Raw genomic sequence first — 24,144 nt, forward strand, 5'->3', positions numbered from 1 at the left:
CAAACCTAATTCTCTATACTTCATACAAATAATGTTTCAGTGGATCCATATTAATTTCTTCTAAGTTAAAATCATGTCTTTTATATCAAAAGCTCTGGGCCCAGGCTAAATTTCCTGTACAGCAGTAAAACTTTGAAAGGATAATTTACAATCATTCATTCACCTTCCATGGTACATCAGTAAAACAAAAGAAGTATGAAATGTCAGCAAAAAGGAACTGAACAAAAGCAATAGGAAAAAAAGTTCACTTTGAATGTATTTTTAAGAGCGATTGTCCTTGTGATCAGATAGTAAAGTCAGCAGAGTTAAAAATAAAAATCAATCTTGCTTCCATAAGCACTGACGATTTTTCCTCACAGACTATATTTCCCCCACTGACTCTTGGCGTATGCTTATTTTCTCTTTGACACTTTCCAGCTTTCATTCATTCCAAAAGAAATTCTGAGCACAAAGTACTTTGATCTTTCCTGTGCTTTGGTGAAAACAATAGCTTTTTTTAGCTTTGAGACAGAGGTGATTCTCTTGGAAGAATTCTTTTTGAAGATGATTTTATCTGCTTCTGCTTGTCAGCCAGAATATCTATTCATCTTTATAAACATTATCACAATGAGAGACATCATAAAAATGTGAAAATTCGTAGTTGAGTAATTCTAGTCTCATTTGTTGACCTTATCTAAAAATTGCATTAAAAATTCCTTTAAGGTGCAAGTAAAATAAATACTAGTTATAATTATAACTTGTCAAGGGCAAATGAATTCAAAATAAGAATTCAAATAAGAATAAATATAATCCAAGTAAATTAAATAAGATTGCATGCATAAATGTATATGCAGCTATATCACATTCTCAATAAAGCAAAGTTTAATTGAATTATACTATTTTTCAAATAAAGAAGAGATATACTGCTCTCAAAGTGTCACTACAATTTCAGCTTTATCTGATCTTGTCTCACACGAAATTTATGAACCTTGGCTACGCTGATGAATTTTCTTGAAAAGTCTCCAACTGAGTCAGCACCTGTACCCTTCAAAGGGCCTGGAATTTTTTGGATATAAAACAAAGTAGACTGGATACTGGAATAAATTCAATAAAATGATGATACTACAAAAAGATAGCCAATGTAATTATGATTCATTTGATTTCAAATTCAGCTATCTTTATGTATTTTGTAGCTTGCACAGTGGAGAACTAGAACCTGGTTGCCCTCAGTATGTATTGAGGAAGGCAGGCAAATAACCCACAAGTCAAATGAAAACAAATGCAATCAAAGAGGTTGTTAGGTTTTAAAGAAGAGAGTGCTTAGCTCTGGTGGAGGGTAAAACTAAAGCCGTCCTACAGGAAGATAAATTTGAGAGAGGTCCTAAACAATTGTACCATTTTGGCAAAGAAATTGAGCTAATTAATATGTGTCCAGGGTGAAGGCTGGATTAAAGGGGTTGGTGAAGAGCTGGATGCTAAAGGAGAGAAAGGGGAAAGTGGTGATTCTGTTCACAGATCTGTTTCGTTTCTCTCTTCCTCTTGGATCGAAACTCCATAGCCTTAGGACTTCTCATTCCCCTTTAGGATGTTCACACACGCTTTTCTCTCTGCTAGAAAATAACTCCCTTCACCCCCTGCATCATTTTCTCTCAACCCCTTTCCCCTAAACAACTTCTCTTTCAGATCTCAGCTGAAAGGTCACTTCCTCATATAATTTCTTCTTGAAACCTTCAACCGTCATCCCATCCCCAATTACAACGAACTGACTCTCATCTTGCACACATGCACAGCGCCTTGCACATTCCCTACATAATTTGGCTCACTTATTGCTAGAAATCATTAGAGAAAATTTTGTTTAATATTTATCAGAACCCACAGACAAGATGTTCTTGGCAGGCAGCAATCTTATCTCTTGTGATGCCTCCAATGTGAAGCACTATCCTTAGTACTCGGTAATAATGCAGGATTTGCTGAATAAATGTATCAAGCAGTTCATTTAGTTTTTGCTTTGTGCAAAAATTTGGCACTTTAAGTATAACTTATATTTTGTAAAGGGTGGATCCTTCATATTAATAAATTCCATGTATAAAGAAGAAATCTGCAAATCTTTTAAGCATTAGAAACTAAATTTAAATTCTTTGTAGACTTGGTTGTTTTCTCCTGCTAAGGAAGAATTACTTCTCAAAACAAAATTTACAATGCTGACAACTTTGCATTCTCAGTCTGCAAATAGAGAGGAACTGAATACACACTTTTGGTTTACAATGTAGTCTTAGGGAAACCAATGGAATTCTGCTGAAAGATAGAGTGGAAAACAAAACTTCTACAGAGGAGATAAATATACATCTGAAATATTTCTGGTTAATTGAAAAATAAATCACACCATTTAATATCTCTAAAAGGTACAGTTCTCTATAGAAAAACAATTTAAGGACAAAGGCATTATTTGTATGTTAATTAATATTCTCTCCCTCCCTCTCTGCCCCTCTTCCTCTCACTCTTAGACTTTCAATTAAACACATACTCTTACTGATTTAAGATAATTTACATAGATTCTCATCAACAGAACATAACATTTTCTATTTTGAAGTTGAATATACTGTTTGCTACTCAACCAAGGAATGAGAAACAGTGTTTTATGAGTTGAGGGCTCTGTGGGAAGAAAGAGAAGGGAATGGGGTCATGTGTCTACACCCAGAGATGGGGGTAGAAGCTATCCCTTCACTTTCTCTTGCCGTCCCATGGCTGTACTTAAAGATGTGAAATGGCAGTGGGTCCATGCCATCCTTCATATCCACCCATGTCAGGAGAGCATATTCACTGACATATTATTTTTTTCTGCAGAGGTAGTGAGAAGTGACACATTTCATAGAGGTGCCATCATGAGAACAGTGAAAACACATAATTCTGGCCAGGCATCTCTCAGTTGAAAAAACTGTCCAAATATACAGCTCTGAGATTGGGTATTTGTGTAGTATTTCTTGTTAGCATAAATAAAATCTCTACCTTTCTTCTACTTATTACAGAAATATATATTTGGCTTTTTAAACTTTCTTTAAAGAAAATGTGACATTCTTTATCCACAAAGGCATGCCATGAGAGAACATTTGCTTTGAAAAGTTTTCTTATTTCCTTTCTAAAGATCAATGAATTTGCATTTAGATACCCCAAATCATAAGCACTAAAAAATTCAGTATGAAGCTGTCACTTCACACACACACACAAAATCTCAGTAACTAATATACACCATGTTTCTTTTTTATTTTTGTTTTATTTTACTCTTTACTTCCTACTAAAAATAATATTTAAGAATATTAATATAATCTAGAGCCCTCAAACTTGAAAGGAGTACTTTGATCCAAGGGGCACTGTTCCCATTTACATTTTTTCTCATTGGTCACCAGAGTGTGGTGCTTTCTGCCAATAAACAGGACACACGAAAATGAAAAAGTCTGGAATGATAAATTACCTTCAAGTAAGGCAGGGAAAATGAGGCTGCTGGGAATGATGGCGCAAGGCCAGATGGACTAAAGAGGAAAAGTATTAGGTAGAAAAGAGAATAAAACAGGGTGAGGATGGTAGAGGGAGGGGATAGAAATGCCCTTCCTCCTGAATTCCTTGGACAGAATTCCAGAGTTAAAACACTTTACATGCTGTTACTTTATATTCAAGTAGAAGGAAAGAAATCAATCAAGAAATTTATCTGACTTGGCACAGGAGGAAGGTGCTATTTTAGAAACAGCTGTTAAACATTTCTCCTAGCTCAACCTTGTTCACTGCGAGTAACAAGTAACCAGGTTGTTTCCAGGCAGCTGGTGCCAGGGCTATAAGGCAGATGGCAAAACTCCGCAGGTGCACTTCCTTGTCCCTATGTCCACAGGGCACTGGAAGAGTAGTGGTCAAACCAGTCAGCTGGACTCGCCTCGCTTTACTACTTACCTTGTGAAAACTTTAACTGTTTTTATTATTATTGATAATAGATGAATGAAATGCAAATGGATGGCAGTAATTCAGTAAAACCTTGCCAAGGGCTTCTCCACTGTATAAAATCCCAGCCTCTTACATGGGCTGCAGCCAACATGATCAGTCCTCTGCCCACCTCCCTCGATGTGTATCATTCTTCTCAAAGCGCTGGCATGCTACTGGTCTTCTCAGTCATCCTCAAATATGACAAACTTGTCCCCATGGCTTGTATGCATCACTTTATTGCTTTCGGAATGATCTTCCCCCATATTTTGGAAAAGCTGGCTCCTTGTGATTCAGGCTAATGTTCAAATAACCCCTGATGTTTAAGCCACGTTTAACTACCCCTCTAAATGGCCAACCTCCTAGTACATCAACTTTTTAAATATTTTCTCTACTGCACTTTTCACTATCTGGGATACTTTGTCTATGGATTTGTTTCTTTGTTCATTTTCTGTCTTTCCCATTCTCACAAGGATGGAAACCTCACGAACGCTGGGTGAATGAACAACTGATGGCACACAATCCAAGCAACTGTGGCAGCTGATAATATATATCTGATGTCAAAACTTAGTAACAGAGAATTTGTGTTCAGTGTTTAATGTTCACTCCACTCACTGACACAGCCTAATATACTACCAAAAAATACGGACATTCAAGAGAAAAAACGGTCTTTGATTTAAATCCTTGTTTTACCACTTATTTTTCCAGGCAACCTTAAGTTCTCCTTAAAATGTAAATGATAACGTGGAACTCACTGAGCTTTTGGATAATCCACATAACTCACCAAGCATTGCGACTTCATATGTTCTTAAAATTTGGTAGGTATGGTGGCTATCACTTTATTTTAAGTAGGAAATTATGTCTGCCTATTCTTTGCTGTTCTGGATTAATCCCTGTCACTGGAGTGGAACCCGCTGCTTCTGCCCGCCCAGCACCCTGGACCTCGCTCACTGGGACAGTCCTCTGGTCTTCTGAGGTGCGGAGCCCGCCCGAGAGGGAGCTGATAAACGCCTCCTCAGGTCCTCTGCTGGCTGTGTGGGCCAGGGGTTGGCACCTTCTCTTTTTCTTCTGAGAATGTAACAGTGGTCTGTAGTAACCATCTTTACCCCAAATGTGAAATGACCGTGCCTGAAAGCGAAGCCCACACAGAGCAAAGAAGTGCCAACAGGTGAGAGAGAAACAGTATCTTGAGGACCTATTACCCCATGATCAAGCTGTGCCTGAAGCAGCCCCTGCATACCTCTGTTACATAGTATCAGCCAACACGCTATTCTGCATTACACCAGTTTCAGTTTGGTTTCTGACACTTGTAATCTAAAGAATGCTTTCTAATAAAACAATAAAGAGTTTGTCTGCTTGTTTGTTGTAAGGTTAAGGGGAAAAAGGCTTTTTCTGAGGTCCAATTAGTAAATAAACAAATGGATGTCCAAAATGAAATGGTTTTCAGTAAAAATGTGAAAAAAGCACTAGAGTTATGAGGAAAGACTGACACCTTAGGGATAAGGCAGGCAGTAAGAGCCCCTGTGAAGAAATGGCCAGGGTTGGCTTGTAGCACTGAAAACCAAGAGCAGACTGTCCCAGAGCCACTTAGAAGTATTTGTGGTTACAGAGTAACAGGAAAAAAATCAAAGAAGAAATTAACACTTTATCCAAGATACAAGCAGGAAGGGAAGACGTTACTGGAAGTAATGAGGAAGGTAACTGTCTCCCTGAGCAAAGGAAATCTAATTCACAACAAAAAGGATATTTAGCAGGTAATCACTGACAAGGGCACCTACTTTGTACTGAGGAGTTTGTGCTTTAAAAAATGCTTTCTCCAAGAAAGATACATTAAAATGTTTTCTTATGAGGACAGGATATCATGTAATTAATACATGTGCTATTTTCTTAAGCCACTCAAACTTCTAGGAGATCCCACTATAACATATCCCACTGATTTTTCTTCCCCTGGAAGTTGTCTACTATGTATTTAACCTCTTCTCTTTATCATCCTCAGAAATTATATAACATTAGCATAAAATTTTTAAAATACTTTTCCCTAATTATTTTTATATGAAAAAAAGTATAGGAATTAGAATATTTTGAATATTAAGCACTCAATAAGAGGACTTTATATATGTGATCTGAGAGACCAAAATAGATGCCCTTTTATCAACTAATATGGACCGTAAGGTTAAAGAAACAAAGTTATGTATGGGTCAAGGGTTCAGGGCTGAGCTGTCATAGCAAATTTCTAAATTTATTTTCTTAATAAAGATTCTTAACTTTCCCCATAGCTGGTGTCCATAAGGACGCTTAACTTTCTCCATAGATAACATCACCTTTTGGAAACCTAAAGGTTCTCTTTAAGGTATGTTCCAGGTCACGCATTCCAGTGGATTTACTGGCCCACCCAGACCAGCAGCCCATGCCAAGAAACCGACTCAACTGGAATTGTGGCTCCAGGGACTGGAGCAACACAGGAAGATGATTTCCACAACCCTATAATTCTGCCCTAATGAACAAACTTAACTGCCCATCCCTTGCCTGCTAAACTATGCTTAAAAACCCTGTTTCCCAAATTCTTAGGGAGGCAGATTTGAGAAATTTCACCTGTCTCCCCGCTTGGTGCTCTGCAGAATAAACTCTTTCTCCGTTGCAATCCCGACTGCATCCGTACACTGGCTCTTCTCCATGCAGCAGGCAACACAACCCGGTTGGGCAGCAACAAATAGCGACTTATTTAACAAACAAAAACAAAAACTTGGACCATTACATACCTGAGCTTCTGGTTGTATTGTTTGACCTTTTCCAGTGAGGCTGCATTTATCTGGGCTTGAAATTCTTCCACAGAAACATTGTCTCTGTAATAATATCCTTCCATGCTCTCCAGTGCTGCATAAGTAAATATATTTTACAAGCAATTTATAACTCAATTTCTCCATATGTAGTATAATTTTATTGATTATTAGTAAATGTGCCCAACAGCACCAAGTATAAACATATATGCAAGGAACTATATTTAATTAGTCCAAAAATGAATGAAAATCATTCTGTTCTCAAAATAAATATCAAACATTTGGTGATTTTTATGTGAAGTAGGCAAAGAAAATTTCTAGTTTAAACTGTCCTCTATTTTTAAAACATTTTGTATATGTTGTAAGAGACCAAAATATGCCACCCCAAAATATAACTGTAGGAGACCAGAATATACCACCCCGAAATATGCCTCATTGGCATAAGGATTATTTTGATCTGGTTATTTTGAGAAACTGCAGACACAGGAAAAACTCTGAAATCAGAGTAGATGTTACCGTTTTGTAAAGGAAAATCTACATCTATAAAGGAAATCTCCATTTTTAAGAGTGTCTCCCATTCAGCACCAGGAAGAAAAGGAAGATTAAATCCCAAGAGACTCTTATTTCCACAACAAATCTTACCCATATTTTAAGGTGCTTTCCTGGTCACCTCCCCATAACTCAGCCTTCCCCACATCTTTTCTTTCTTGGTTTCAGTGGACCATGGTGGTAGGTAAGCCTAAATCCAAAGCCACCTTTAAGATTTACTCACTTCTCCCTGAGTATCTTCCATGTAGCCAAGAGGCATACATGCTATTAAACTTCTGTTTGTTTTGCTCTTGTTAATCTGTCTTTTGTTATAGAAGTCCATCACAACTAAGCACTATGAAGGGTAGAGAGAAAATTATTTTTCCTCGCCTACAACATTCTTTGTGAAGCTAAATTCAAACTTCATAATATATTATTTATATATACATACACATGCATTACCTGTCACACATATGCATACATATTCAGAACATATGTATGAGAGGCAGAACTGTGCATTAAAATATGTCGGAGTAAATAGAAATCATCACTCTCCATGTCTATTCACTTTCTCTTATAGCTTCGATCAAATTAAATTAAGAAATAGTAGCATAATAAATTAACAAGTATAGATAAAGTGAAATCATAGAAAACCACCTCCACTCAAATGGTCAGATAATTTAGTTAAAAATAAATAAACATATATGTAACATTCTACTAATTTTAAATGCCTTTTGATTAATATAGATTTCCTTTTTTACTAACGTTTTTGATTGTTTTTCTTTTAAACTTTATGAGGTGGTATTTAAAAAAATTTTGGAGAGAAAATAAATCATATGAAAGGGCTGAGAAATGTAAGATTTTCTATGGAGAGGTTGCCAGCTGAAGGATTGGCAATGGGTTCAATTTAGAAATGTAAATTATTTTCCCTTGGAATGCATTGTCCCTTATGAGCCTTGATTTTTAACTACTGAAACTGACAAAAATTAATCTTCTTTCAAAACTGCTAAATGCAATAGTTTCTAAATTAACAATATTTCTTCAAAGTGAGAGAAACCATTATCACCATTTTTAGTGGCAAAAATAGGAAAGTTACTGTTAATTTTAGCTGTGTTGCATTGTGTTTCCCCAACATTAAGACAGGGTCTTATATTTATTTTTCCTCAAGAAGACACCCTAGGGCTTATTTTCAGAGGATGTGTTATTTTTCCCTGAAAGTCTCAGCTTGCAGCACACACAGGATGGCCGGGACCTGACAGGGGGAGCCGATCTTGTTGGTGAGGCTGCCCGCACCTTTCCGGTCACCTCTGGGATAGTAGCTGTCGCGATGGGGCAGATGAGAAGGACTGCTCATTTTTTTTTACCGCTCCGTGACGAAATGCATGGGTTGTGCAGATACGCTGCATATCCACACCCATCACTAGGTCTTATTTTCGGGATAGGGCTTATATTGTGCAAATGCTTAGAAATCCTGCTAGGGCTTATTTTATGGGTAGGTCTTATTTTTGGGGAAACACGGTATTTTCTAAACTAGTAAAAGTTCTACAGCACTGATGAAAATAAATTTGTAAAGAGTATTGCTAAATTTGAACTTTTTAACAATGAAAATTTAAAAAATTGGTTCATAAATGAAGAAAGCAATTGTGGAATATTAAAGAGGAAGTATTACATTTACTTCAGTACAAAAAAATCAAATTTATGGGCTTGTTTCAAAGATTTTTTATTTGTTTATTCTGTGAACTAAAATAAAATCTTAAGCTCCCCCAGCTGATTGAATGGATCCCCTCTTGGTTAAAGGGACTCCAGGAATACCCTAAAACTGAGTTGTTGGCCATGAGAAGGGACATGTCCCCTCCCTTGTTGGAGATATCCTTTGTAACTCATTAACAAGTTCTAGGGCAATATAGGGCAGGGTTAGAACCACACCTGCAGGTCCTCAGATCACTAAGTCTGGGTGTATGTCCAGTATACGTCCGGTGGCTTTTCTCTGATTAACAGACTTCCTTATCTTAACTTAAAACATTCCAAGCCTTTAGTCAAAATTCCATTTCTTTAACCAATTACAAACCAAAGAATCTTTAAACCCACCTATAACCTGTAATGCCCTGCTTCGAGATATCTTGCCTTTTGGGGCCAAACCAATGTACACCTTCTACGTATTGATTTATGTATGACTTTATGTGCAATTCCTATTTCCCTGAAATGTATAAAACCAAACTGTAAACCATGGCTCTCTGGGCCATGACTGCACATAATCAGCTAAGAATACATTTCTTAAAATTATAGTTTGGGTTCATTTCCATTGACAATTCCTTATGGCTTCTAGGAAGAAACCCAGGGAATTTCACCCTAAAATGTGACACTTTGGCATGCTGATTATTTTTTCTTAAAAGGCCCTGGCCAGTCAGCAGATTCTGAAAGAGGCTTTTCTATGATATTCCCTTATGTACCTCAAGACTAGACCTGCCAAAGAGAACATAATTGCCTTCCCTCCTCTTTCCTCCCTGAAATCCAATTATCTTTTCTAAAGAAGAAGACTGAGAAATGCAACCACACATAGACTTTTTCACGAGAGGATTGTCTCTCCAGCTCATTCAAATTCCAAGAAAATCATTTACAAGTTAATTTCTGTCTCTTGGGTGCATTCATTCTCTCTAATAATCATTTACTATCCCCTACATTCCCCATCGCCCCTCCCCTATGAAGGAGGGTACATGAGCATCTGGACCTCATTGGGTTGTTGGGCAATCACTCTCCTATAGTATCCCCCCATGCACAGTAAATAATTTTGTGTGCCTTTTTCTCCTATTAATCTGCCTACTTGAAGTTCATTTTCAGCAAACCTTCAAAGGGCAAAGGGGAAGCTTTCTTTCCTAGACCCTACATCTGCATTAATTAGAATAGTTACAACTGGCTCAGCAAACTTCTGGTTCTGAATACACAGAGGGAATAAAAGAAAAGTCTCCCTGATAAGACAATCCTCAAATAAATGCCACATTTACCTCCATTATCAAGCTGTTATTTGTGAAAGGCAAATATCTCAGGAGGATTCAGTCTGCCAATAGTCATACTTCAATGGGAATTACTCTTACTAGTTGGAAAGCTGATGAAAGCCCTTGCACTAGAGTAAAACCCCAGTTTCTGCTCCTTGGTAGCTGTGTGACTTTGGGCAAGTTAATTAATATCTGGGATCCTCAGGCTCTGCATTTTAGACACGGAAAATAAGAATACCTACTAATTATGGTCGATGAGAAAAGAATTTAATTAAATAAGAGTATTAAGACAGCCTGTGACTGTTCATATTTATTGAATGAGGATTAAGTACTAGACAACACGCCAAATGCTCTACAGGCATTATCTAGTTCTCAATTTCCATGAGAATTTCCATATATTATGTATAAGTGTGTTTACCCAAACAGAATGTTTCGAGAACTAAGAGAAGAGTCCATGTAAGGATGTTAGGTAGATAGCTACGGATTCCAGGTCTCCTAGGAATAAAAGTGGGTGCTGCCACGATTCGCTGCCCCGCAAATGGGCACTCAGAGAGGCTCATGGGAGCTCTGCATGTGCAGTAGGACTCAGGTCATGCACCTCCCAACTGTCCAATCCAAGTGGTTCCATGGTGACCTCTGAACCGCAAGGGAGGTCCCAATCCGGGCACTATAAAACTAGACACAGACCATAACCAGCCCTTTTTGGCCCCTTCCTTTTGCTCTCCCTTTGCTGCAACGATCAGTCCAGTTATCGTTTGTAGGGTATGTATCGTGCTCTGTAATCCTACATCTTGCTCTTGCCCTATAATCCTATCTTTCTCTCCTGAATAAACCTCATTTTTATGCTTGCCTCGCTTTGGTGTGTCTGGCCATTCTTCTGCCATGAGCGCACTAAGAACTGTCACTTGATCCCATTATGACCAACATGTAGGAACGACTGTGTGATGTGTAATAATGTTTTGTGATTCTAAATGTCTAAATGACTCAAACCTGACAAGGACACTTCAATATGTGACTCGAGACCAGAAAGACCGGACAGAGAACGCTGGGACGGAGTGGGGCTGTGGGAGAGGAAAGGTGGGGAAACCACATGGATCTAATTTTCATAAAGGTCTTGATTATTCAACTTTGGCCAGAATGACTTGTCCTGTTCTGAAAGCCTGTTACAATATAATGACAATTATATAAATACAACTTAATATAATTTTAATGAATACTTCTACATTTCCATAAATTGCCATTTTCATTACATTTTTGACAATTAATTTCCAAATTAACATGGCAGTTAAAAGTCACTATTACATAAATGTTTTAAAAAATAGGAAATGTCTCTAACAATTTTGCCAAGAGTCTTAGCAAGAATTTTGTAGCACATGTATCGGGTTGTGGGGAATGAACAAAAAAAGATGAGTTCTATATTTAAAAACTAAAATTTGTATAGCAAAGAAGAGGACAACATTCCCTATTTGAGCTAAATAATTTATTTATTTATTAAAAAAGAAACCAGAAAAATAGTCTAACACATTAAATTTCTATTCTCAGTATAAGTAAGTTAAATATATAATAACGTAGTAACTTCAAACCTTGGTGTCTTTTTAGCATCTTCTTGACTAGTTACTTCAGTTCTCTTCCATCAAATACTATATCTCTCAAAAGTGGTATTAACATATTTGGTTGAGTAAATATTTAATTTATTTAATAACATTTAATTAAGGGCAGTATTTAAATTACAACTTGACTTTGCTTGTTTTACTTCTACCACTTTTGAATTAGAAGGAGAAAAACATCCCCTTAAATTTAGGTAGTCAGCAAAAAAGGAAAACCTAATGAAGCTTAGGGAAAGTTAAAAATTAAATTATTCTCAGACTGAAAGTGAGCTGCATTTCTATTTGCTGAAAATACATTTCACAGCTTTTCTAAGAAAGAGTTTAATCAGGAAAAACACAGGATCTCTGAAGAATAATTTTAATAGTGTCAATCAACTAACACTCTTTTGATAGCATACTTTATTGGTTAGACAACACACTGTACACACACTGTTCCAATTCCTTAGAAAGGGGCACAGTTGGTCAGAATTCCTCAAAATTGGTTACACTTGCTGTGAGGAAAGCAAGATTTATTGATCCCATTATGACCAACATGTAGAAATGAATGTGTGATGTATGAGAATGTTTTGTGACTCTAAATGCCTCAAAATGGAGTCAGTTATGACAAGTGACTCAGCTCACAGTGAAACTGCTGACCCTTCAAAGTGCTAAACACGGGTGTGGTACACTGAGGTGATATGATAACACCCGCTGTGGCCAGGCACCTCTGAGAACCCACAGGACAAGAAAGTGAAGCCAAAAGGTGGCCGAGATAATGACCATGGACACTCCTGTGCAGGGCCATAAAAGCAGCCAAGAAACTGACCATGGCTGAGACGTCCACAGAAGGTTTTCCCATGGGAACTTAGAGGCCTCCTTTCCCCTGGCAGTGCCGCTGGAAGCTCCCTGGGAGAAGAGCAACGGGCTGCACCCCCATTGCCGCCGCCCCCACCGCTGGCAGTTTGAGGGAAATGAGACCTGGTTCATCAATCAGCACGCTGGTCTCCCAAGGTATCGGTTCGTTTCCCGTCTCTCACTGCTACCTGCGTGTGCTGATTATATCTGCATGATTATTGCCACGTGAAAGCCTTGCAATCAACTGTGAGTGTGAAAGCATTTAATTGGCCACTGAGTCATCGGGAAACCTCCTGGCTTCTGGCCGGAGTAAGTACAACTAGGGTGATTCGAACCCGACATGATACTGTGCTGTCTTTTAAACAGAAGTGGGTTTACACATTCATACATAGACTCTTAACATTTGGAAATCTCAATTATGGGTGCTGTTTCATCTTTTTAAAAAAGCTATTGATTGCTTCAATTATAAATACTGCATAAAACCCAAAGGGAAAACTAAAAGATACACCTTCTAAAGAACTTTAAGAAGAGTTCTGGAGGAAAAAAAAACACTTGAATCAAGGGCACTGGGAAAATGGCAATGTTTATAACAAAATGCTCCTCTTTGTTTAAAAGAGAGAACTCAAGTTTCTAGGTGATTTTTATTATTTTCTGAGGAAGGAAAGATATCTGGCAAAGAGGTAAGAGTTAGTGGTAGCAGTTTTTGGTAGCAGCTTTTTTTTCCATAGGGGGAAAAGAACCCCCAAAATATTAAATACACAAGAGTGTGCTTGTGGGGAAAAGACCAGCACCATGTGTCCTAGTTTTTTAATGCAAACCACTACCCAGAGACCCAGGGTATTTAACAACACTTTACAAAGGAGGGATGCCATACTTTAGGACACTGTATAATTTAAATCAAAGACCTTTATATAATATGATGTCATGTCTCTAAGAGGTAGAACACATGGGTCCAGGAATCAAAGTTGGAAGAAGAAATGATTGTGCTTAACATCTCTTGAGGGTTAAATTGTGCCCACAAAAGATATGACAAAGTCCTAACTCCTGGTGCCTGCCCATGTGACCTTATTTTGAAATAGGGTCTTTGCAGATGTAATCAAGTTAAGATGAGGTCCTACTGAATTAGGATGGGCCCAAATCCAATGACTTGTATCCCTATAAGAAGTTGGAAATTTGAATACAGAGACACAAAGAATGACACACACAGAGGGAGGAAGGCCATGTAAAGATGGAGGCAGAGATTGTAATCATGCTGCCACAAACCAAGGAATGCCACGGACTGCTGCCAGCCACCAGAAGCCAGAAGAGGCTGAGAAGGATTCTTCCTTAGAGCCTTTGGCAGGAGAATGCCCTGACAACATCTTGATTTCAGATTCTAGCCTTCAGAACTGTGATAGAATAAATGTCTATTGTTTTGAGCCACCCATGGGGGGGTAATTTGTTACTGCAACCCTCAGAAACTAATATATCAGTTCCAGTGACTCACTGGGGCATGTTCTTCTCACCCCCAAACTCTGGCTCTGTGGGTTTCTAAGGCACCAGCAGCCAGGAAGAGCAATCATCACCTTGGGAAGGCTTGTTGACTCCAGTCACCAGAAGGACAGGGCTATTGTGACACTGTGAGAGCAAGAAGGAAGATGCTTGGCACGTGGGTATCTGCTGGGGTCCGTCTTAGTATTCCCTTGCCCCAATTTGATGGTAAATGGACAGCTGTGGCAATTCTGGCCTGAGAAGGGAACCAAGTCTCTTACGGATGAAGCCCTTGGTCATGCCACAGATTAGCCACTGATATCAACAGAGGTTCAGGCTGAGGGTAAGGCCAATCCACAACGGATAGCAGGAGAGGGAAAATGAGAATCTGTCCCAGCCCCAAGACCAGCTGCAGCAGCAGGGGGTATAGCTTGTGTTTTTAATTTTCTTCTCCTAAATGATATCCTCTTTCAAGCCCCAGAAGTGAGGTCCACTGGAGTCCTGGTCCCTCCAAAGGACATGGATCTGAGGGTGTATGGCATTGACCAAAGAGAATTTTCTAAGAGCTGCTGGCTGGATCCCCTTTCAGAAATGATGGGCTCATTGCCCAGCTGCTATGATGGCTGCACAAGACATTCCTCCCCTGTTCACTCGCTAAGGCATGTTCAGCCTTTGCTGAAGAAAACTGTCCCACCCAAGGTCACATCTTCTAGGGGCCATCTGTATGCTAATGACCTAACAATGGAGAAATATTTTACATTGCTCCCAGGCCCCTTCCCTCAGCTCCCCAGAATCTAGACACATTGAACATTTGTGAAATCAATTTGTCTAATTACACAAAGATTAACTGGATAATTGCACAGTGTTTCATAATCCACACAGACTTGTAGTTTCTCCCTCCTGGTAGACTCCACGATCACCTGGAAAGCTTTTAAAATATCCTGGTATTTTGGGGACCATCTCCCAGAGATCCTGTCTTATTGATTTGGTGTTGGGCAGAGCACAGGTATTTTCTAAAACCTTTCCAGGATGATTAATGTGCAATTAGTATTGAGAACCACTGACAGAGGCAGATCAGTGGGGAGTTAGGTGAAGACAGGGACCCTGAATATTTATCTTCCTTGTATGCCCATTTTCAGCCAATTTACAGTTATTTGCTTTATCTCACCAATGGTTCAGGGATCCCCACAGCATTAGTTCCCTGATCTATAGGAAGCACTTATGAATATTCACTAGAAGATTTCTCTAGGGCGACTGTCACATTCTAGTGTTTTGGTTATGCTCTGTGCTGACTTTCCTGTCTGGCTGTTTCTGTGTCCCTTACCTTGGAAATCTGCATCACTTTTGTCTGCCTAGATGGCTGTCCTCCGGCAGCTCTGGCCTTTGGCAATACACATTCACCTCCACACCTGCTCACTTCCAACCTGGAAAATCCTGATCTAATAGTCGGTCCTATCTCTGCAGGACACACCATCAACTACTGTGTCCTCCTTTTCCCACTGCTCCATGGGAGCAGGAAAAATGGGAAGAGAGTGATACATTTGCTTCCAGTTCTATTCTTGCAGATGGTACCACAAGAGACAACTTTAGAAAGGCTGACTTTAAATCAATTCCCCAGGAAATTTTCAAATTCATCCAATTTTTAAATTTTTTATTTGCTAGCAAAGAACCATGTATACATGTAAACACAAAACTAAAACCTTTCAAATAAACTTTCATCCTAGGAATCAACTCCATTTGAAATCTCTTCTATTCACCACCACTTTCAATTACCAGATGGTAATCTCTACTCAAACAAGGTCTGAATTTCCTGTGCTTCTTTCAGTCTGATGAACACTAAGAGCTACTAATGACTCCTCATGGGAGTTTTATGAAGGTAGAGGAACTTCTGCACCCTCTTCAATAAACAACCTTATTCCTGAGATTTTTAAATGAAACAACTATTTCCCATCTTCTTTACCTATCTATGACCTTAAGTACAAAAGTACTTCCACTGGCTTATTTAAATCATTTTTCATATTTTACTGCTGTGAGAATACTAGAATCTAATGTTTACTTTTCTTTAAATTACATTTTAAAAATGATACTGTATTCACTGAAAGGATGCATATTTAGGGATTACTTTTAAGTTGACTTTTACCAAAACTAAAATAGAGGTTGCTTATAAAATAATCTTTTTCCTGTTGACTATGATTATTCAGCTATTTATGGCTGATGTGTCACCAATGCAATAATTTATTTTTTACAAAGATTCTTAGTGCCATCTGTTATCTCAGCAATGATTTCAAAGACATTTTTTTTCTTTTTTGAGACAGTCTCACTCTGTCACACTAGCTAAAGTATACTGGCATCATCATAGCTCACTGCAACCTCAAACTCCTGACCTCAAGCAATCCTCCTGCCTCCACCTCCGAGAGTGCTAGGATTACAGGTATGAGCCACTGTGCCCAGCCACAAAGTCAAAATTTTTAAAAAAAAGAAAGAAAGAAAAAAAAAAATGAAGCCCAAGCGCAGTGGCTCACGCTTGTAATCCTAACACTCTGGGAGGCCGAGGCAGGAGGACTGCTTGAGCTCAAGAGTTTGAGACCAGCCTGTGGAGGAATGAGATCCCATCTTTATAAAAAATAGAAGAAGTTGGGCAGGTGTGATGTCTGTAGTCCCAGCTACTTGGGAGGCTAAGGGAGGAGTATCACTTGAACCCATGACTTTGAAGTTGTAATAAGTTATAATGATGCCACTATACTTTAGCCCTGGAGACAGAGTGAGACTCTGTCTTCAAAAAAATGAAAGGAAAGAAAGAAAGAAAGAAAGAAAGAAAGAAAGAAAGAAAGAAAGAAAGAAAGAAAGAAAGAAAGAAAGAAAGAAAGAAAGAAAGAAAGAAAGAAAGAAAGGCTAGCCTAGTTAAACCCTGTAAGTTAATATTACAGACCAGCATCCTTCCCTATCTTCTCAAATTACCTATCCCTGTACTGGCTTCTAACATACTTTAGGTTAAACAATTCTCCTAACATACTTCCAAAGATCTATTTTTGCTTATTGTTTCTTTTAATCTTGTATTACCTACATTGATCCTATCTATAAATCACAGTCCTCCAAAGAGAAATGAAGATATCTTCTACTAACTCCTGAAATAATTTCTTAACTGAAACTTTACTCTGCTTAAATGTATTCTTGCCAAGTATTTTGAGATAGTCACAGTTTTCAAACTATGGCAATTGAAAAAAAGGTAATCTATCTCTTAGAATTCAGGGTTTTAAAATAATATGCATGTGATACAAAGCAAAATTTTCAATTGGTAGTGAATTTAGATTTCGTATGTCTGTACATTCTTCAATTAGATAGATTTCATTCCTCTACTCTTCTTATTTTTATTAGAACATTAAAATTCCACAGCCAAGCCAATGTAGTTCTTGAAAACTCAAAAAATAAAAAATCCCTATGGTATTATTCAGAGAAATTGGTATAATCTTGTGCCTACAGCTTGCATTTTTTTAGGAGCTGGAGAGAAATCCTAGACTAGAAGACACTACATAAAATAATCTGGACTTTAATCTTTTCTAGGTAGCATTTTATGATTTCAGAAATAAAAGATTCAGGAGCTTCCCTTGGAAACTTAGTTCACTGCAAGAATTTTCTTGCTTATGCTAATCTTAATTTCTTCTATTGCAGTTGTTGATACTTGTTTATTTGAAAGAAAGATCAGAAAGGAATACATATTTCCTGACCAAAAAAATTGACATGAAGAATTTCTAAAAGTATCAATTTAACAATCCAAGGATATTGAAAACAGTTAACACACATATATGTAAGTATATACATATATACAAACAATTGAGACTAAAATATAAATCCTTTTTTATATTTTGCATGCATGTACTGTCAAACTTTTTCTATCTCATAAAACATTTTAATCATGCAATTTTAATAGCTCTACAATATTTTAACTTATTTAAACTAGTTTAACCCAATTTATCTTTATTTGTTTAAACCACTCATATCTTAATTCTCCATTACAAATAATGCTGCAATCCTATTTGATAAATATTTAAATCCTACATGATTCTTTCAGTAAGAAACATTCCCAGAAGCAAATATATTACCCAAATACTATGAGTGAATTTTCAAATTAATTTAAAAACTTGGGCTGTTAAAATTAAATTTATAAAAAAATCAATAAAGGTAAAACAATTTAAATATATGAAGCATAAAAAGAAAAAAAAATGCTTACCTTGTGCAAAAAGAACAGGATGAATTTTAAACCCTCCTCCATTTTTCAACCGTTGAGGCAGTTGTTCAAAATGGTAACTGTCAATGTAGAAGTAAACTTTCAGAGCTTGCCGACTTCCTTCTGCTTGATATGTAAGAGGAACATCTAAAATGACATTTAATATTATATTACTGCCTAAAATAAAGATATGCTATAAGATATACTTCTGAACTTTTAAAAAGAAATCTGACAATTACTGGAAACCAATATATTAAAAGTGCTTGTGTGTGTACCAAGCTCAAGTTAGATACACAGTGCTATTCAGTGAAAAGTATTAAATCAGATTCTCATTAGCTAAAGCAACAGATTTATTACTTACTGTACTGTATATAAAATTCTGTAATAAGAAGCTTTGTTACTTTGACATACCAGATGTCTCGGTTAACTAAATGAGGAGTTTAGCCACATATGGTTTGGATTCAAAATCTCCCAGAGTAGTTGCTTCATTCATATTCTACTCAAAATGAGTCCTTGGGGTACACTTCTTAAGTAGTGTGCAAGAAAATGAGTATGTAGCAACCATTATCAAAATTAGCATGGGTTTTACAAGCTCCATTCCCTGAGCACCAAAGCAAAAATGTATTATCCTCTGTTGAAACCCTATAGTCATTAAAAATTATCTGTCCAAATTCTTGTAGCTATTTCCAAAGATCCTAGATTTAATTACTTTTATAAAAAAACAATAAATGAAAGGCTAAAATGCTATAGCAGTATTTTACAACGTTATCATAAATCCTCTCCATTTGATGATATTTATCCATGATGAATATTTCTACCTCATTAAAAAAGAGTATAAAAAGCTACCTAAAAAGCAAGAATAGTCATATTAACCAGTTAAAAATTAAGGCTAAAACGTGGTAGGTATTTAACATGTTATGGAATCAATATTTATTACTTCTAACCTGCTTCTTTCAGTAAAACTGATATAAAATTAGAGTTCAAGGTTAAATGCCATTTATGATCTCAGATTCCAGGCTCCTTATTAAATTTATCTACTTAATTCTTCATATGAATAGAGGACACATTTCATTAATACTTATGAGTCTTTTTTATGCCATATAAAATGCTTAGTTTAGTGTTGTTATCATTTTTTAAAGGAAGACATAAAGACTTAGGTTTAGGAAAGAAAATAAATATGTTTCTTAGCCTAAAAGTTGGAAGCTAATAACATTGTAATAATTGGGAAAATTTTTTTCCTGGTTTCTAAAATAAAGAAAAAAAGATCCATGGATATTAAAGAGAATACAGATTTATACCTACTAATAATTTGTACCTTCTAGTTCCTCTTTTCATATACTGTCTCTCACATATATTTTAATTTATATTAAATTCCATACCCTTTCTCTCTGGCATCAATGTAACCAATCTCTGTGTTAACAAATGGATAACGTTATTGAAAGGAAAATAACAGGCGGAGTTCCATGTTATAAGACTAGCATAAGAACTAAACGAGATGCTATATTAGGAATTAAGAAACCGGGACTTACTGAATATTATCAAGTATATTAGTGTAAAGTTAAAACTAAGAGCACTATAAGAAAGAATGGAGACTGTTTCCCTGAAAGGATTTGTGGCACTTGTAAAAGTACACAATAACTGTCATGAACATAGATGTAAAAATCCTCAGCAAAATATTAGCAAATCAAATCTAAAAATGTATAAAATAAATTGTACACCACAACCAAGTAAGATTTATCACAGGTATGCAAGGTTGATTCAACATTCAAAAATCAGTGAGGTAATTCATCATATCAATAGGCTAAAAAAGAAAAATCACAGGATCACATCAATAGATATAGAAAAAGCATTTGACAAAATCCCAAACTGATTTATGATAAAAAATGTAAGTAAACTAGAAATAGGGAACTTCCTCAACTTGATGAAGAATCTATAGCTAGCAACATATTTAATGGTGAGAAACCTGAAGTTTTCCTACTAAGATCAGGGACAAGGTAATAATGTCTACTTTCACCATTCCTTTTCAGTATCATGCTGGAAGTCTTAGATAACAAATAAGACAAGACAGGAAAAGAAAAAGTATAAAGATTGGCAAGGAAAAAATAAAACTATCTTTGTTTGCTGATAACATGATCATCAATGTTAAAAATCTGAAAAAATCAACAGTAACAACAAAAAATTCTGGAAACTAATGAGTAAGTATAGCAAGGTTGCAGTATACAGGTTAATATGCAAAAGTTAATTGCTTTCCTAGATACCAGCAATATATAAGTGGAATTTGAAATTAAAAACACAACATCACTTACATTAGCACCCCCACCTATGAAATACTTAGGTTTGACTCTAATAAAACATGTACAAGATATATATGAGGAAAACTACAAAACTATTGATGAAAGAAAGAAAAAAAAAACAACAATGGAGAGATATTCCATGTTCACTGGATAGGAAGAATCAATATTGTCAAGATGTCATTCTTCCCAACTCGAGCTATAGTGTCAGTGTAATACCAAACAAATCCCAACAAGTTAATTCATGAATATTTACAAACTCATTTTAAAGTCTATGTGAAGAGGCAAAGGACCCAAAATAGCCAGCACAACACTGAAGAACAAAGTTGAAGGACTGGCACTACCTGACTTCAATACTTATTATAAAGCTACAGTAATCAAGATAGTATGGTATTGGAAAAAGGATAGACAAATAGATCAATGGAACAGAATAGAAAGCTCAGAAGTAGACCAAAATAAATATAATCAACTCATCTTTGACCAAGGATCAAAGGCAATCCAATGGAGCAAAGATAATCTTTTCAACAAATGGTTGAAAACAACTTTACATCTACATGCAAAAACATGAATCTAGACACTGACCTTATACCCAGCACAAAAATTAACTAAAAGCGAATCATAGACCTAAATATAACATACAAAACTATACAATTCCTAGAAGATAACATAAGAGAAAACCTAGATGACCTTGAGAAAGGCAATGACTTTTTAGGGAAAAAAACACCAAGGGTATAATCAAAGAAAGAATTAACAAGCTAGATTTCATCAAATTTAAAACAAGCTGAGACAGCAGGTGCCATACTGTCTGCACCATGCAGGTTCCTCTATCCTGCCAGGAAAGTGACACCCCTCGTTTCCCTGCCATTGGATCCCACATGAACATTCCCCAGCACCCACTTAAACTGTGACAACCACAAAGGAACAGGGACACACAGGAGAGCAGCAGGGTTCCCAGATTTCTGACCTGTAGGGTGGACTGCTCCCCAGGGAATGGGACTAGGACTGCCATGAAGACTTTTTAGGACAGACGAAGGTGGAATGCCCACTTTTCTGCACCAGAAAGCCCCAGGCTCAGGATATGAAGTTGTCTGCACCTCTCCAATTGGAGACACAAGTGCAGAAAGGAGTCCACAGAGAAGAAGAGGGTTTCCGTCCCAGAGTAGGAGCAGCAGCAGAGCCCGGGAAGGGACATAGAGATGGGAACCTCCCCTCCTCCAAGCACCCAGTGCTGCAGACATAGCTGTCTCTGCCCCCAAGCACGAGCTTTTGGCAAGGGTGAGCCGCAGGTTTTCCAGTTCTTGGCTCGAGGAGGATACAACCCCAATAGCACTCCGCTCACTATGCCTGGGTTCTGCATGGAAAAGGTGTGGCTCATTCCCCTCCTTTTACAGACAGGCAGTGATTTCTGCAGCTGTCCCAACCCAGGAGTCTCAGCTCCTAGATCTCTACGTCACTGGATCCACAGACAATGTCACCTAGACCCACTTGGACCACAACAGCCTTGGGATGCCAGTGGGTCCCGGGAGAATTGTGGGTCTCTCAGAACTTGGGCATCAGTGGGGACCACTTCCAGCTGAGAGGAGAGGGAAGCAGGACAGAAGGCCCCTTAGGACTAAGGGAGTAGGGCACTAGCTCCCTAGCATTCGGGGCTCTCTCTTCTTGATCCTCCCACACACAGACCCACTGGAGCTGAGGCAGCTGCGGCTGAAAGGCTGTTTCCACTTGGGACTGGGAGGATTCCACAGGGGAAGGTTAGGCCAGGGCCCTTGGGAGCAGCTGCCCTGCCTCTGACAGAGGGCCTGTCACACACCACCTCCTGCTGTGTGGCCTGGTTCCTAACAGGCCAGGGACCAGTACAGGTCTGCAGCCCAGGGGTAGGGGACTGCAGCTATAGAGAGATTGATCCTAGAGACGGTTTTAACAGTGCCACCCCACTGTTATAAATGCAGCCCCCAATCATTGAATGGGCCGGGACACTTGAAAATTCTTTGACTATGAAGTTGTTAGTTCCCAGTCCCTGGATTGCTCTTCCCTGATTTACTGCAGGGTTGGGTCTTTCTTGTCCTTCAGATTTCAGCTTAAAGGCTACTTCTGCAGAGAATCCCTCCTTTGGTCACCCCTTAGAGGGCCATCTCATCCTCTTTCTTTATGTATCTGTTTATTTCCATCATCTCTTTCCATCACGTTCCTAACGATCTCTGTAGTAGATTCCTGATTGTCTCCCAACTTGGCTGTCAGCTCCAGGGAGGTAGGGACCATGTCTGTCTCATCTGCCAGGGCATCCACAGCTCCAGGCACAATGCCTGACCCATACAGAAATAGTGGGGGTTCCAACATATTCTGCAACAACTAATTACTATAAAATTATCTGTATCACCACTGAAAAGGAGAAGACCTGCTGTCATTATACTCTTCTCCAAAAAAATGCAATTTTTCATAAAATAAATTTAATTATAGAACTTAGCTCTTAGCATGTTATTTCTTCAATGGAAATGAAATGTCTTCAATCAAGACACTTGAGTTCTATTTGCTTGGCATACCATAACTCTTCAGAATCTCATTATTCTTCACATGCAAAAGTAACATTATTGGTGATACTATAAATAGAGCTTTTTGAAAAGAATGCAAAGTAATAAAGTAAGGAGGATAGATTCAAATATCTACTGAATACCACCATAGCCATATACAATGCTAGAATCTTCCAAACACTTTATTTCATTTAAGCCCCTCGACCATGTGAGTTAGGGAAAGCTAACATTCTCATGTTAGCAGATGAGAATGGAGGCAGGACTTGAACTCAGGTTTCTTGACTTCAAAGCCAAATAGTCTCTTTACACCTTGATGCTTTGTTCCCTCTGCATTCAGTCCTTTCTCAGACTTGCAGCCAGCTAGTTTCCACTCCAGTGATGTAGAGTTAATTATGTGTGTCTGCACATATAGAAAGATTCAACCCCATGCAATGCATAATAAAGCTCTGGTTTTCTTACACCACTTAAGATGTGATGACCCTTGGATATTGAATAATTCTCTTCTTTCTTGAGCAAACTTAAAATGAGAGCTATGTTCCTATCATCACTGTTTTTAATTCATTTGGAATATCTAGTAATGTAGCACTGGGACTAGCCCTTCACTAAGAACTATTTTCAGAAGTTGAGGTTATGCTTCAAAGAAATACACAAAAATGTAGTGCCAAATGTATACCACAATTTTTGTGTGTCACAGGTACATCTACATTTATATACTAATACTACTTACATGATCTCAATTATCTTTAATATTTAGTATGTGTTCCAATATACCGAAATGAAATCTCTCGTGGCGGATATGCAATAAGTAAATACTTTATCAAGCTTATGATACTGGTTCTGCTCCTACTTGCTCAACAGTCCACTTGCTAATAGCGTCATACTGGAATCATGGAAAACAGTTCTGCTGGGAAACACTACTTCTTACAGTTCCTCAGGCAAAGCTCTG

The 24,144-nt window shown here is 37.7% G+C and overlaps 1 protein-coding gene across 2 annotated transcripts in view; it reads right to left on the reverse strand.

Annotated features, from left to right (window-relative positions):
- Positions 1–24,144, reverse strand: part of PREX2 (phosphatidylinositol-3,4,5-trisphosphate dependent Rac exchange factor 2) — a 273,273-nt gene that overhangs the window by 53,477 nt on the left and 195,652 nt on the right. For both annotated transcript variants that reach the window (XM_076005243.1, XM_012739905.3), the window contains 2 exons: positions 18,383–18,526; positions 6,705–6,819 (listed from right to left, as the gene is read on the reverse strand). In XM_076005243.1, coding sequence (XP_075861358.1) covers positions 6,705–6,819; positions 18,383–18,526 — 259 coding nt within the window. The remainder of the gene's footprint in view (positions 1–6,704; positions 6,820–18,382; positions 18,527–24,144) is intronic.

Source organism: Microcebus murinus, chromosome 7, assembly GCF_040939455.1.
Source record: "Microcebus murinus isolate Inina chromosome 7, M.murinus_Inina_mat1.0, whole genome shotgun sequence".
Classification (NCBI taxonomy): domain Eukaryota; kingdom Metazoa; phylum Chordata; class Mammalia; order Primates; family Cheirogaleidae; genus Microcebus; species Microcebus murinus.